We start from the raw sequence: 15,513 nt of genomic DNA on the forward strand, positions 1-15,513 counted from the left end.
ATGCTGAGTTTGTCGTCAAAAATATTGCACAACATTGCTACGGGTTTCTTTGGTTGAAGCTGTAGATCTGTGGCTGTAAGCTTTGTGATGCACCTGTCGAGAAATGGAACCATCGTTCTGTTATTTCTTTGTATCACTGCTTTTCTCCTTCGAGTGAGGTTTTGTACAATCATGCTAACTATCAGCACTGCCTACTACTGCTCGCTACACAAACCTCCTGCTGGCTAAGGCAGTCCATCATTATTGCGTACATTTTTCCAAGACATTGTTTTTACATACCTTCGTGTGACTACATTTTTTCAAGACATTATTACCACAGATTTTTACTATGATTGCATACATTTCTCCAAGACTGTTGTGTTATGTTTCAGCTTACTGTTGTGTGATATCATCAGCTGGCTGTTGTGTGACATTTGAGTTTACTATTGTGTGATGTTTCAGCTGACGGTTGTGTGGATGTTTCACTTGTGTTTGTGTGATGTTTCACCTGTGTTTGAGGGGATGTTTCACCTGTGTTTGTGTGATGTTTCAGCTGACGGTTGTGTGGATGTTTCACCTGTGTTTGTGTGGATGTTTCACCTGTGTTTGAGTGGATGTTTCACCTGTGTTTGTGTGGATGTTTCACCTGTGTTTGTGTGGATGTTTCACCTGTGTTTGTGTGGATGTTTCACCTGTATTTGTGTGGATGTTTCACCTGTGTTTGTGTGGATGTTTCACCTGTGTTTGTGTGATGTTTCACCTGTGTTTGTGTGGATGTTTTACCTGTGTTTGTGTAATGTTTTAGCTGTGTTTGTGTGATGTTTCAGCTCTGTTTGTGTGATGTTTCAGCTGTGTTTATGTGATGTTTCACCTGTGTTTGTGTGGATATTTCACCTGTGTTTGTGTGGATGTTTCAACTGTGTTTGTGTGGATGTTTCACCTGTGTTTGTGTGGATGTTTCAGCTGTGTTTGTGTGATGTTTCACCTGTGTTTGTGTGATGTTTCACTTGTGTTTGTGTGATGTTTCACCTGTGTTTGTTTGATGTTTCAGCTTACAGTTGTATGGATGTTTCACCTGTGTTTGTGTGATGTTTCTGCTCATCCTGAACTCAGCGGTCAAAATGAGTTCGGCTCATTCTCTCCCTGACAGGATGCTTTGAGTTTCCTTGTCTGGCAAGGAACCGATTTTTTTTTAAACATATTTAGAGCTTTTTGTAATGTATCTATATATATATACGACTAGTGTCTGTGTGTCTGTGTGTCTGTCTGTGCGCGATGCACGGCCAAAGTTCTCGATGGATCTGCTTCAAATTTGGTGGGCTTATTCAAGAGACCCCGGACACAACCTCATCGATGAGATATTTCAACACGTGCTCTCAGCGCGCAGCGCTGAACCGATTTTGGTTCCACCTCAGCTATTTTGGTTCCACCTCAGCTACCCGGGCCCCCATACCGACACACCATAGCCGCTACACCACATCACAACGCCAAAGATCTCGGTGGATCTTTTTCAAATTTGGACACCGTATTCAGCTACACCCCGGACACAATATCATCGATGAGATATTTCAACACGTGCTCTCAGCGCGCAGCGCTGAACTGATTTGGGTTTTTGTGTTCATTTCACCATTATAAGTAACTCTTCCTTATCTTCTCCAGTGTTTGGCGTTTATCTCCCTTCCTTCGTGTGGCTTTCCCGTTTGTAACTTACTATTACTATTTTTAGAATGTCACTGCGCTGTCCACTGCGCTGTCCACAACGCTTCCCTTGCACCCGTAAGTTGTTCTTACTGTCAAAGTGAAAAGGTCGAATCAATTTATAGCCACGCGAAAAATACACTCTCACCTATCTCTATATATTTATAGATACAGATATGCATATATATATACGGCTTCTCTGTGTGTGTGTGTGTGTTTGTGTGTGTGTGTGGGCAAAAACCTGTGTATTGTAGAGTTCTGTTTGTGATGTGGTCTAGCGGCTATTGTCTGTCTGTATGTTCTGGCATGTGAGAAGCCACAGCAGATAATATAGGGCTAAGAAATAAACTCTAAAATTCTCAATCCCGTTTGACAGGACTTCGCCTTCAAAGGTGATTGTGGTGAACCGCCACGCTGTCTGTCTCTGCCTCGCGCCGTTCACCTCAAATTCCCGTTTCTGAGTAACTATTTTTAGAATGTCACTGCGCTGTCCAGAACGCTTCCCTTGCACCCGTAAGTTGTTCTTACTGTCAAAGTGAAAAGGTCGAATCAATTTATAGCCACGCGAAAAATACACTCTCACCTATCTCTATATATTTATAGATATAGATATACATATATATATACTAGAATGAATACCCGCTTCGCCGGGTAGCCAGCTTCGCCGGGAAGAAGTACTTAGAGCCGTACGCCGGCTTCGCCGGGTCCGAACAATGGACCCGCCAAGCTTAGGTCCCTCCCAGATTCGTGGAATGGGAACAGCACGAAAATGATTCAGTGGCCATAATGCCATTCCTGATCATATCGAGTAACATCCTTGTCGACGAATGTAACCGTGTTAATCACCTTTGGAGGCGAACTCCACTCAAACAGGACTGAGCAAGTTATGGCTTCTCAAAGGACGGCCAGTACATAAAATTACACAAAAGCCGCCAGACCACATCACAAACAGAACTGAACAATGCACAGGTGTTGCTCACATAGAGACACACACACAAACACACACACACACACAAAAACACAGAGAAGCCGTATCTATAGAGAGATAGATGACAGTGTATTTTTCGCGTGGCTATAAATGGATTCGACCTTTGCACTTTTACAGTGAGGATAATTTACGGGTCCAATTTACGTTCTGTACACTGCGTTGACCTTCTAAAAATAGTAACAGTAACAGAACGCCGGGAATATCCGAAGACGCTCAGCGCAGTGGACAGCGCAGTGACATTCTAAAAATAGTAGTAACTTACAACTGAACGGGAAAGCCACACGAAGGAAGGGAGATAAACGCCAAACACTGGAGAAGATAAGGAAGAGTTACTTATAATGGTGAAATGAACACAAAAACCCAAATCAGTTCAGCGCTGCGCGCTGAGAGCACGTGTTGAAATATCTCATCGATGATATTGTGTCCGGGGTGTAGCTGAATACGGTGTCCAAATTTGAAAAAGATCCACCGAGAACTTTGGCGTTGTGATGTGGTGTAGCGGCTATGGTGTGTCGGTATGGGGGCCCGGGTAGCTGAGGTGGAACCAAAATAGCTGAGGTGGAACCAAAATCGGTTCAGCGCTGCGCGCTGAGAGCACGTGTTGAAATATCTCATCGATGAGGTTGTGTCCGGGGTCTCTCTGAATAAGCCCACCAAATTTGAAGCAGATCCATCGAGAACTTTGGCCGTGCATCGCGCACAGACAGACACACAGACACACAGACACACAGACACACAGACACTAGTCGTATATATATATATAGATAGGCTTCTCTGTGTGTGTGTTTGTGTGTGTGTGTGTGGGCAAAAACCTGTGGATTGTAGAGTTCTGTTTGTGATGGGGTCTAGCGGCTTTTGTCTGTCTGTATGTTCAGGCATTTGAGAAGCCACAACAGATAATAATTATAGGGCTAAGAAATAAGCTCTAAAATTCTCAATCCCGTTTGACAGCCGGGACTTCGCCTGCAGAGGTGATTGTGATGAACCGCCACGCTGTCTGTCTCTGTCTCGCGATTCACCCCGGCGAAGCCGGGTATTCCTCTAGTTATTGATATAAGCAGATTCGCGATCGTCGATAATGATTTTTCATGGTGTTTCGTAATTTTTAAATTACAAAGGAATTGATATGTAAGACAGTTTCAAGCGAGCTATTTTTCGCGGCTGTATTTACTGTGCAAACAACTCTAAATATGGCAAAAGTGTCACGTGATAATCAACCGTTTGGTTTCGGCGCTCACTGGAGCAGACGATTTTTTTCTGTAACCAGTTGACAGTGATGAAACCATATATTACGGTCTCCTTCCGGCAGCAGTCCCAAAATGTCAACTTGGTTTGACCTCAGAACGATGTCTTTACCATAACTGTGAAGAACAGAACGGAGATCACTGTCGAAGTCGGCCAATCTGCAATCATTTTCGTCTCGCGAACACTGATCTCAAATTTAGAAAAACATATGGGAGATAACTCTGTATTCTTATTTTGATAGATTCGCGTAGGACTGTTGCGTCCGGTCAGAGAGACAACTGGCAATAGCCGTGGAGCGATGCTTATCAGAATGGTCACTGTGTTTGTGTGGATGTTTCACCTGTGTTTGTGTGGATGTTTCACCTGTGTTTGTGTGATGTTTCACCTGTGTTTGTGTGATGTTTCACCTGTGTTTGTGTGATGTTTCAGCTTGCTAATGGAGAGTGTGTGCTCACAGTTCTGATTGACCGCTATCCCAGAACTCTTACTCGTCACCGAATGTTGGTCAGCGCCATTTTCTGTGTCGTCTGCTTCCTCCTTGGCCTGCCCTTCGTCACTCAGGTTGCTGACGTCATTCATTGCGTTATTAGCACACATTTCTAAACCTTAGTGAAGATCGTGTAAATAAAAATTCCACACGGATTTCGATTGGATGGATTATATTTGCATGTTAAGAATTGAAATGTTAGTCTGCTTAAGTATTTATGTTAAACTACTCGCTCATTATGTATTACAAACATCGAAGTTTTCAGTCCAATAACCACTCAAAAGTTAGGTTAATTGGAGCTGCTGCTATGATTTTATTTTGTTTCTATGGTTACTATGTGTAAACGTGATGAGTGTTTTCTGGCAATACTTGTAAAATGCAAGTATGCGGTTTAGAGTTTCGCTAGTTGAACAAGTTCTCCTTTCTTATAATTAGTGTTTATTTGTTTGTTTGTTGTTCAATATTTTGTTAACGTCTTGTGTTGACTGTGACGCAGGGAGGGATTTACATTTTTCAACTGGTGGACTGGTTCATCGCCACCCTCAGTGTCCTGCTCATCAGCCTCCTCCAGTGTATCGTCATCGCCTGGGTCTATGGTACGTATGACGTCACTCATCATCATTTGCATCTGGATCATCAAGTGTGTCGTATTGGCCTGGGTCTATGGCACGAATGACGTCATTCAGCATCAGCAGCATCGAGTGTGTCGTCATAGCCTGGGTCTTTGGTACGGATGACGTCACTCATCATCATAATGACTTCTCAATCGCATCTTTCAAGCTAGTGTGCTCGATTCTCTCACTCAACGAAGGAACAAAGAGGTAATGGAACATTTCAAAATTAACCGTTTCACCACTTATGTTACACAGAAGCAGACATACAGACAGACAGACAGACCCAAAAAAAGACAGACAGACAGAGTACTCACATACTGCGTTGGTTTTTTTTGTTTCCTTAAATGTCGTTCGTGCTTGTAACGGTAATGCTGTGTGTTCACTACTACCATACTCCCTCCTCTGACATATATATGTACGTATAAATGTGACTGGTGTTCAGGTGCAGACCGATTCGGAGCAGACATCGAAATGATGCTCGGGAGAAGACCACCCATGTACATGAAGATTCTCTGGTGCTTCGTCACTCCGCTTGTCCTTCTGGTCAGTGCCCAGCCATACAGAGAGAGAGAGAGAGGGAGGGGAGAGAGACAGAGAGAGAGACGGGGGGAGAGAGGAGAGAGAGAAAGAGAGAGAGAGGGGGAGAGAAAGAGAGAGGGGTAGAGAGGGGGAGAGGGAAAAGAGAGAGAGAGAGAGAGGGAGATCAAATCAAATCAAATCAAATTTTATTTTTCGAGGGTTGTGGCGTAAGCAATACAACGAGCTTTTTTTCAACCAGCCCTCGCCCAGAGAGGGGACTAATCTAATCACATATTTACACGGATATTAACGTAGAAAAAAAGGTAGAGAAAAACAACAACATATGAATATTTACACGGAGCGGAGAGAGAAAGAGAGAGGGGTAGAGAGGGGGGAGAGGGGGAGAGAGAGGAGGACCGAGAGAGAGAGGGAGAGAGAGAGGGGAGAGAGAGAGGGAGAGAGAGAGAGGGAGAGAGAGAGGAGGGGTGGGGGGTGGGGGGTAGGAAGACAGAGAAAGACAGAATCAGAGAGAGAAAGAGACACGGAGACAGAGGCAGACAGAAAGAGAGAGAGAGAGGGTGGGCTGGGAGAGACAGACAGACAACAGAGAGAGAGAGAGAGAGGGAGGGGAGAGAGACAGAGAGATAGACAGACAGACAGAAAGAGAGAGCGAGAAAGAGAAAGACAGACAGACAGACAAAGAGAAAGGGGTATAAAAAAAAATTGCTGCTTTGTCCCTTCTTTTTATATTTAGTCAAGTTTTGACTAAATGTTTTAACATAGAGGGGGGAATCGAGACGAGGGTCGTGGTGTATGTGTGTGTGTGTAATAGACTAATACTGTATGTGTGTGTGTGTGTGTGTGTGTGTGTGCGTGCGTGCGTGTAGAGCGATTCAGACCAAACTACTGGACCGATCTTTATGAAATTTGACATGAGAGTTCCTGGGTATGATATCCCCATACCTGTTTTTCATTTTTTTGATAAATGTCTTTGATGACGTCATATCCGGCTTTTCGTGAAAGTTGAGGCGGCACTGTCACGCCCTCATTTTTTAACCAAATTGTTTGAAATTTTGGTCAAGTAATGTTCGACGAAGCCCGGACTTTGGTATTGCATTTCAGCTTGGTGGCTTAAAATTTAATTGATGACTTTGGTCATTAAAAATCTGAAAATTGTATAAAAAATTTTTTTTTTATAAAACTATCCAAATTTACGTTCATCTTATTCTCCATCATTTGCTGATTCCAAAAACATATAAATATGTTATATTTGGATTAAAAACAAGCTCTGAAAATTAAATATATAAAAATTATTATCAAAATTAAATTTTCGAAATCAATTTAAAAACACTTTCATCTTATTCCTTGTCGGTTCCTGATTCCAAAAACATATAGATATGATATGTTTGGATTGAAAACACGCTCAGAAAGTTAAAACGAAGAGAGGTACAGAAAAGCGTGCTATCCTTCTCAGCGCAACTACTACCCCGCACTTCTTGTCAATTTCACTGCCTTTGCCATGAGCGGTGGACTGACGATGCTACGAGTATACGGTCTTGCTGCGTTGCATTGCGTTCAGTTTCATTCTGTGAGTTCGACAGCTACTTGACTAAATGTTGTATTTTCGCCTTGCGCGACTTGTTTTTAACTCACCTTACCCACTAACTCCCCCTTGTGGTGTAAGCTTGTTATCCCTTTCCTTTCTAACTCACCCTACCCACTAACTTCCCCTTGTTGTGTAACCTTGTTATCCCTTTCTAACACACCCTGCCCACTAACTCCCCCTTGTGGTGTAACCTTGTTATCCCTTTCTAACACACCCTGCCCACTAACTCCCCCTTGTTGTGTAACCTTGTTATCCTTTCCCTTTCTAACACACCCTGCCCACTAACTCCCCCTTGTGATGTAACCTTGTTATCCTTTTCCTTTCTAACACACCCTGCCCACTAACTCCCTCTTGTGGTGTAACCTTGCTATCCCTTCCCTTTCTAACACACCCTGCCCACTAACTCCCCCTTGTGGTGTAACCGTGTTATCCCTTTCCTTTCTAACACACCCTGCCCACCAACTCCCCTTTGTGGTGTAACCTTGTTATCCTTTCCCTTTCTAACACACCCTGCCCACTAACTCCCCCTTGTTGTGTAACCTTGTTATCCCTTTCTAACACACCCTGCCCACTAACTCCCCCTTGTGGTGTAACCTTGTTATCCCTTTCCAACACACCCTGCCCACTAACTCCCCCTTGTGGTGTAACCTTGTTATCCTTTCCCTTTCTAACAGACCCTACCCACTAACTCCCCCTTGTTGTGTAACCTTGTTATCCCTTTCTAACACACCCTGCCCACTAACTCCCCCTTGTGGTGTAACCTTGTTATCCTTTTCCCTTTCTAACACACCCTACCCACTAACTCCCCCTTGTGGTGTAACCTTGTTATCCCTTTCTAACACACCCTGCCCACTAACTCCCCCTTGTGGTGTAACCTTGTTATCCCTTTCTAACACACCCTACCCACTAACTCCCCCTTGTTGTGTAACCTTGTTATCCCTTTCTAACACACCCTACCCACTAACTCCCCCTTGTGGTGTAACCTTGTTATCCCTTTCTAACACACCCTACCCACTAACTCCCCCTTGTTGTGTAACCTTGTTATCCCTTTCTAACACACCCTACCCACTAACTCCCCCTTGTTGTGTAACCTTGTTATCCCTTTCTAACACACCCTACCCACTAACTCCCCCTTGTTGTGTAACCTTGTTATCCCTTTCTAACACACCCTACCCACTAACTCCCCCTTGTTGTGTAACCTTGTTATCCCTTTCTAACACACCCTACCCACTAACTCCCCCTTGTTGTGTAACCTTGTTATCCCTTTCTAACACACCCTACCCACTAACTCCCCCTTGTGGTGTAACCTTGTTATCCCCTTCTAACACACCCTACCCACTAACTCCCCCTTGTTGTGTAACCTTGTTATCCCTTTCTAACACACCCTACCCACTAACTCCCCCTTGTGGTGTAACCTTGTTATCCCTTTCTAACACACCCTACCCACTAACTCCCCCTTGTGGTGTAACCTTGTTATCCCTTTCTAACACACCCTACCCACTAACTCCCCCTTGTTGTGTAACCTTGTTATCCCTTTCTAACACACCCTACCCACTAACTCCCCCTTGTGGTGTAACCTTGTTATCCCTTTCTAACACACCCTACCCACTAACTCCCCCTTGTGGTATAACCTTGTTATCCCTTTCTAACACACCCTGCCCACTAACTCCCCCTTGTGGTATAACCTTGTTATCCCTTTCTAACACACCCTACCCACTAACTCCCCCTTGTGGTGTAACCTTGTTATCCCTTTCTAACACACCCTACCCACTAACTCCCCCTTGTTGTGTAACCTTGTTATCCCTTTCTAACACACCCTACCCACTAACTCCCCCTTGTGGTGTAACCTTGTTATCCCTTTCTAACACACCCTACCCACTAACTCCCCCTTGTTGTGTAACCTTGTTATCCCTTTCTAACACACCCTACCCACTAACTCCCCCTTGTTGTGTAACCTTGTTATCCCTTTCTAACACACCCTACCCACTAACTCCCCCTTGTGGTGTAACCTTGTTATCCTTTTCCTTTCTAACACACCCTGCCCACTAACTCCCCCTTGTGGTGTAACCTTGTTATCCCTTTCTAACACACCCTGCCCACTAACTCCCCCTTGTGGTGTAACCTTGTTATCCCTTTCTAACACACCCTACCCACTAACTCCCCCTTGTGGTGTTACCTTGTTATCCATTTCCTTTCTAACACACCCTGCCCACTAACTCCACCTTGTGGTGTAACCTTGTTATCCATTTCCTTTCAAACACACCCTGCCCACTAACTCCCCCTTGTGGTGTAACCTTGTTATCCCTTTCCTTTCTAACACACCCTGCCCACTAACTCCCCCTTGTGGTGTAACCTTGTTATCCCTTTCCTTTCTAACACACCCTGCCCACTAACTCCCCCTTGTGGTGTAACCTTGTTATCCCTTCCCTTTCTAACACACCCTGCCCACTAACTCCCCCTTGTTGTGTAACCTTGTTATCCCTTTCTAACACACCCTGCCCACTAACTCCCCCTTGTGGTGTAACCTTGTTATCCCTCAGTTTCTAACACACCCTGCCCACCAACCCCCATCCCCTCCCCCTTCTGGGGTAACCTTCAGGTCTGGACCTAGTGTTTGAGAGGAAAAGGGCGTCCAAAATGAGGTTAAATAAGCATTTGAAAAGGGTATTTTGGGGTTTCTCCTTGAGAAATAGGTGCATTTGCCAATTAAAAAGGGCTGCGCTTCCTGAACCCAGGGCTGATGTGCACGAACCAAAAGTGGGTGCCACCCAAACGGGAGGGAACAAACCGCAGGGTCTGATTCGTTGAAATCACAACAAATCTTAATTTCAACCAATCCAACACCGCGGCTGGCTCCAACCCGGTTGGTTACTTTATCGTGTGCCTCGGCCCTGACCCCCCCCCCTCCCCCCGATCCAGCTCTGACGTTGTTCTCCATGACGAGAGTGCAGGTGTTGCTGGTGGTGACGCTGATGGAGTACCGGACTCCCACCTACGGCGACTACCACTATGACGTGTGGGGCAACGTGTTTGGCTGGACCGTCGCCCTCGTCTCCTTCATCCCCATCCCCCTCGTGGCCATGCAGCAGCTGTACAAAGCCAAGGGCTCTCTGCTGCAGGTGTGAATGGTTTTTACCTGTGTTTACCTGTATTACCTGTGTCCATCCCCCTAGTGGCCATACACTAGCTGTACACAGCCAAGAGCTCACTGCTACAGGTATGTTTGGTGTTTACCTGTGTAACCTGTAACCTGTGTTCATCTCCCTCGTGGCCATGCACCAGCTGTTTACAGGCCTCTGCTGCGGGTGTGTATGATGTTTACCTGTGTTATCTGTGTCCATCTCCCTCGTGGCCATACACCAGCTGTACACAGCTAAGGGTTCGCTGCTACAGGTGTGTATGGTGTTTACCGGTGTTACCTGTGTCCATCTCCCTCGTGACCATGCACCAGCTGTACACAGCCAAGGGCTCGCTGCTACTGGTATGTTTGGTGTTTACCTGTGTAACCTGTGTTCATCTCCCTCGTGGCCATGCACCAGCTGTACACAGCCAGGCCTCTGCTACAGGTTTGTATGATGTTTACCTGTGTAATCTGTGTCCATCTCCCTCCCCCTACTTTAGTTAGGTCTGTGTGGTTAGACCCAGGACATGGGCAAAGGGTACAAGAGTTACAATGGGAATATGTTCGGTTAGAATGTCCTATTCCTCTAAAAATATAGTTGATCTTCTGAAACAAGAGTTTACACCGTATGAAAATCAGTATTACCTGAGAGTTCCCATGCCCGTTGTGACCTTTTGCCCTTGTATTCTGGCTGGCAGAGACTGAGGAAGACGACACAGCCCGACGAGAACTGGGGGCCGCCAGGACTGAAGGAACGGATCTTGTACCGCAAAGAGGCCGCTCAGAGACCTCCGCGTCAGCACTGGACTGACATCATTCGTCGTTGATGACGTCAGGTGCACAACCATCGGTGACGTAGAGACCGATGTCACAGTGAAGCCATGCATTCAAGTGTGAAATACTCTTTTCTCTTTCTTCTGCTTCTTCCTTTGGAGGATGGTTTGATCGCGTCATGTGACGGCATGGGTAATCATGTACTTGCTTTTCCATGAGAAAGAAAGATATGTGACACAAGTCACATCTCCCGCAATGACACTGCTGTTTGATCTGAACAAGTATTTTGCTGTGGGTCGATCACGTCACTTGTTGCTGTCTCTATTTGAATAAAAAGGGCAGTAAGAAGTTTGGTTGACGGTTACAAGTCCAAGATTTTGTGTTATTGCGGTTGATATTGAAGTTACCGCAGGCATTTCTGTTCATTCGCAAACTATTTCAGAATTTATCTATGCTTATTATTAGATATTATGCAAATGTGCCTTACTATCACAAAAACAAGAGAACTTGAAGGCGGCAAGTCTTGTTGTGCGATTAATCAACGCAGGGAATCTGTACAAGATGTCCTGTCAGTCGCGGTTTACATTTTGCCACTTTCGTTTTTGTTTGGTGGAGGACTCGGCATTTGTGACTGACAAGCTTACCTCACCACTATAGTCACTGATAGGTATGGAACGCCAAAACTGAATTTTTGAGTCACTTGAGAAAAAGTGACTCTATGTAATCGGTCAGTGTTAGTCTGTCCGGCCGGCCGGCCGGCCGGCCGTCCGGCCGGCCGTCCGTAGACACCACCTTAACGTTGGACTTTTCTCGGAAACTATCAAAGCGATCGGGCTCATATTTTGTTTAGTCGTGACCTCCAATGACCTCTACACTTTAACGATGGTTTCGTTGACCTTTGACCTTTTTCAAGGTCACAGGTCAGCGTCAAAGGAAAAATTAGACATTTTATATCTTTGACAAAGTTCATCGGATGTGATTGAAACTTTGTAGGATTATTCTTTACATCAAAGTATTTACATCTGTAGCCTTTTACGAACGTTATCAGAAAAACAAGGGAGATAACTAGCCTTTTCTGTTCGGCAACACACAACTTAACGTTGGGCTTTTCTCGGAAACTATAAAAGTGACCGGGCTCAAATTTTATGTGAACGTGACTCATTGTGTTGTGAATAGCAATTTCTTCCTGTCCATCTGATGCCTCATATAATATTCAGAACTGCGAAAGTGACTCGATCGAGCGTTTGCTCTTCTTGTTATCCGGTAAAATGATTGAGCCAATCAAATGCAGAAATACCAAGTAAAAAGTCAGTTTCGGTGCACATGGGGGCATTTTCTACACGGTAGTTTGATTAGCTAATGCGCTTTTTGCTCGGTATAAATCTACCGAGTATCTCAAGCACTCTTTGGCCCAAATACTACTGGTATTTTTACGAGAGCCAATCCGATGCAGAGACGATTTTACCGGTGTCACGAACTGAAAACTCTGCCTGAACAATCCTTCTCATTGCGGTCAATGCGCATGCGCTAACATGGGGAGATTAATCAGGTCGTGAACAACCTAACCACCCTAACCCATGGTTCGTTCGGTCAAAGGGTCGCATTTTTTAAGTCCAAGATTGGTGCATGCGCATTGACCGCAATGAGAAGGATTGTTCCGCAGAGGTTTCAGTTCGTGACACCGGGTTAAAAGTCAGTTTTGGCGTTCCATAGATACGATCTCTGACTACATCAACAACACGTGAGCAAGCTTTGTTGACAAATGCGGGCTATCCATAATGTAGTGGCACCGAGTTACCATTTTTAATCTAGTGAAGCTGGAAGTTCACAGTACAATGTTTCATCAGGACAACATTTTACTCAGCACAGAGCAACTTCAACTTGAAGTTTCAGCATAGCTGTAAAAGGAGAAAGTTACCATCAATGCTCTTCAGTTTGATATGTACACCTATATTGGAGGACATTAGGTATCGCGTAGAGAAGTTTAATCGTGTATAGAAGTGAATAGATTGTAGAGCTGAACCAGAGGCCACTGCGTGAATGCCATACCTTCTGACAGAATAGCGAAGCCATAGATACCGAGCAACAAAAGAAACGCGAAAACAATCGTCATTGTTTGATTGACAAAATCTCCAACAATTATAGAGTTAGAATTATCAAACCACAAAAGTGTGATGAAGGCATGTTTGACCTTGCTTTTGTGTGATTATTTTGATGCTGCGACTGTTTCAACACACGGGACAAGCAGGTTTAACGTTAAAAACATAATGCGCGCTCGCAGCACGTGCAAGTGGAGCAGGAGAAATCTGATGTGTGAGATGTGTTCACTAATGCATTAGCAACCAAAAGAGACCATGGCATGCTTGCTGCCAGTCTCACTTTTGAAACAGCCAGGATGCCAAGACTGACACCACCAAAATGCCAGGTCGATTTAAAGCTGGGGATGATCCAGAAGCGCTGGCATGTGCTTTAAACGTGCACATGTCAACAGCCTATCACCTTCAGCAATGTTCTGTTCACATTAGAAGCACTGCAGTTATGCAACGCGGTGGATTATTCGCATTACCTCAATAAGAAAAGATCGCAATTTCCTGCCACAACGTCTTCGAGATCGATTCAATACAGCCACTGACACTACCAGGAACATCATTGGAAGCCACCAGTATCCGATCAGTGGCCAGAGAGCGCGATGAAGACTGACTGAGCGATACCTCCAATACTTCGTTAACGTTAAACCTGCTTGTCCCGTGTGTTGAAACAGTCGCAGCATCAAAATAATCACACAACAGTTAGGTCAAACATGCCTTCTTCAAACTTTTGTGGTTTGATAATTTTAACTCTATAATTGTTGGAGATTTTGTTAATTAAACATTGCAGAATTTTTTCGCATTTCTTTTGTTGCTCGGTATAATTATATCATTATTATGAGTTATTTCTAATATGCTGACTGTTAGCAAATGATAACAGGCATGTCGAGAAAAAAGATATAAAAGGCGAATGCTGATATCGTTTGTGAGACATGACTGTTGTCATTTGCTAACAGTCCGCGTATTAGAAATAACGGTTTTATTACCGTTTAATTCGACCAAAACAAATTTCGAAGCGACCCCACGAATTAGACAGAACAGCTGCAATGGCAACTTGAGCGCTCCTAGCTGATTATGCCTGTCAGTCAAAGAATTCTCGTGACCTGGGTCAGCCAATCAGAGTAATACTCCTGACGTGATGAATATTCACAGATCAAATGCGTTTGACACACAACAATCTCACAAGATAAACCATGTTCAACATACGTTTCGGTTGCTTCGCTTTTTCTTGTTGAATAGAGAGCGACAGATTTAGAACCGACTCAAGACGGATGGGAAATGACGTAAAGATACATTTGACGTAACGCTAGTGACGCAATTTCACTTGATTTTCCGAACTTAGGTAATTTAGATTTCAAGTGAGCGGGTCGGCATTTCACACTCAGAGGATGGGCGGTACCTTGCTGTTCCGTAAAGCACCCACCGACAAAACTCGCTTATCGGTATTCTTTTTAGATAAAGAGAGTATTATCTGACAGCATTTGAAGTGTCATTCTGTAGAATAAATCACGCTGATATTGTTGATTTACATTTTTACTTTGTTTTGTCAATTTTTAGCTTGATATACAAAAAGGGTCCCTGCCTGAACGTTATAACATTTAACAGGTCACCTAGAATCCGTCCTGATTGGTCAAAAACCCATATGGGGCACTGAATTGGTAATAATATCCGATGACGATGTAATTGCTCAAGATGTTTTTGCACACAACTCCAGAAACGTTGCATGATATTTTGTATTTTTTTTAAATTTTATTTTTTACTTGTTATGAAAGTTGAATTTTTGTTGTTGATAAAAAGGACCTGGCGTTTGTAAAGTTTTGTGTTTAATGGCCGAGGTTTTGTAGTCATTTCCCCTTTTTTCATCCTCAAGATTTTGTCTGACTGAAAATCTTTTTTGAAAGCGGCCAACCAACCAACCAACAACAACAAAAACACACACAAAAACAATCATAAAAAAGCTAAATAAGATGCGAACGAACGTCTTTATGGTTTCACCAGCTAAGTGTTTGTTTGTTTGTTTGCTTAACGCCCAGCCGACCACGAAGGGCCATATCAGGGCGGCCAGCTAAGTGCCATAGTTGTGTACATATTCAGGGTGAAGTTTAAAAAAACTGCTTCTGTTTAAAATCTTGACTGGATTCTTGCTGAAATTGTCTTCCATAAATAATTCACAATAAAACGGGCTTGCAAACATCCCTGCATCTGGTATCAAAAGCAGAGAGCACCAATCTCATCAACAGCAGTAGACCTACCCAGGCTATTCAGTGTTGGTGTGCATACCGGTTTACACAGGAATAAATGTATGTGTTAATCGTGAAATACATTCCACATTTATCTTCGCCATCCTTCCAAAATACCTTGTTTGAATAGCTGGACATAATTTACCTTAAAGTTA

At 44.0% G+C, this 15,513-nt stretch overlaps 1 protein-coding gene across 1 annotated transcript in view; it reads left to right on the plus strand.

The window, feature by feature from the left end:
- The window catches only part of LOC138972173 (sodium- and chloride-dependent glycine transporter 2-like), a 38,951-nt gene extending 23,901 nt beyond the window's left edge, over positions 1 to 15,050 (plus strand). The window contains exons 10-14 of the mRNA XM_070344923.1: positions 4,340 to 4,471; positions 4,894 to 4,993; positions 5,454 to 5,554; positions 10,088 to 10,255; positions 10,956 to 15,050. Coding sequence (XP_070201024.1) covers positions 4,340 to 4,471; positions 4,894 to 4,993; positions 5,454 to 5,554; positions 10,088 to 10,255; positions 10,956 to 11,084 — 630 coding nt within the window. The 3' untranslated portion in view covers positions 11,085 to 15,050. The remainder of the gene's footprint in view (positions 1 to 4,339; positions 4,472 to 4,893; positions 4,994 to 5,453; positions 5,555 to 10,087; positions 10,256 to 10,955) is intronic.
- Positions 15,051 to 15,513: the final 463 nt, after the last annotated feature.

The sequence above is a fragment of the Littorina saxatilis genome, linkage group LG1 (genome assembly GCF_037325665.1).
Source record: "Littorina saxatilis isolate snail1 linkage group LG1, US_GU_Lsax_2.0, whole genome shotgun sequence".
Lineage (NCBI taxonomy): Eukaryota > Metazoa > Mollusca > Gastropoda > Littorinimorpha > Littorinidae > Littorina > Littorina saxatilis.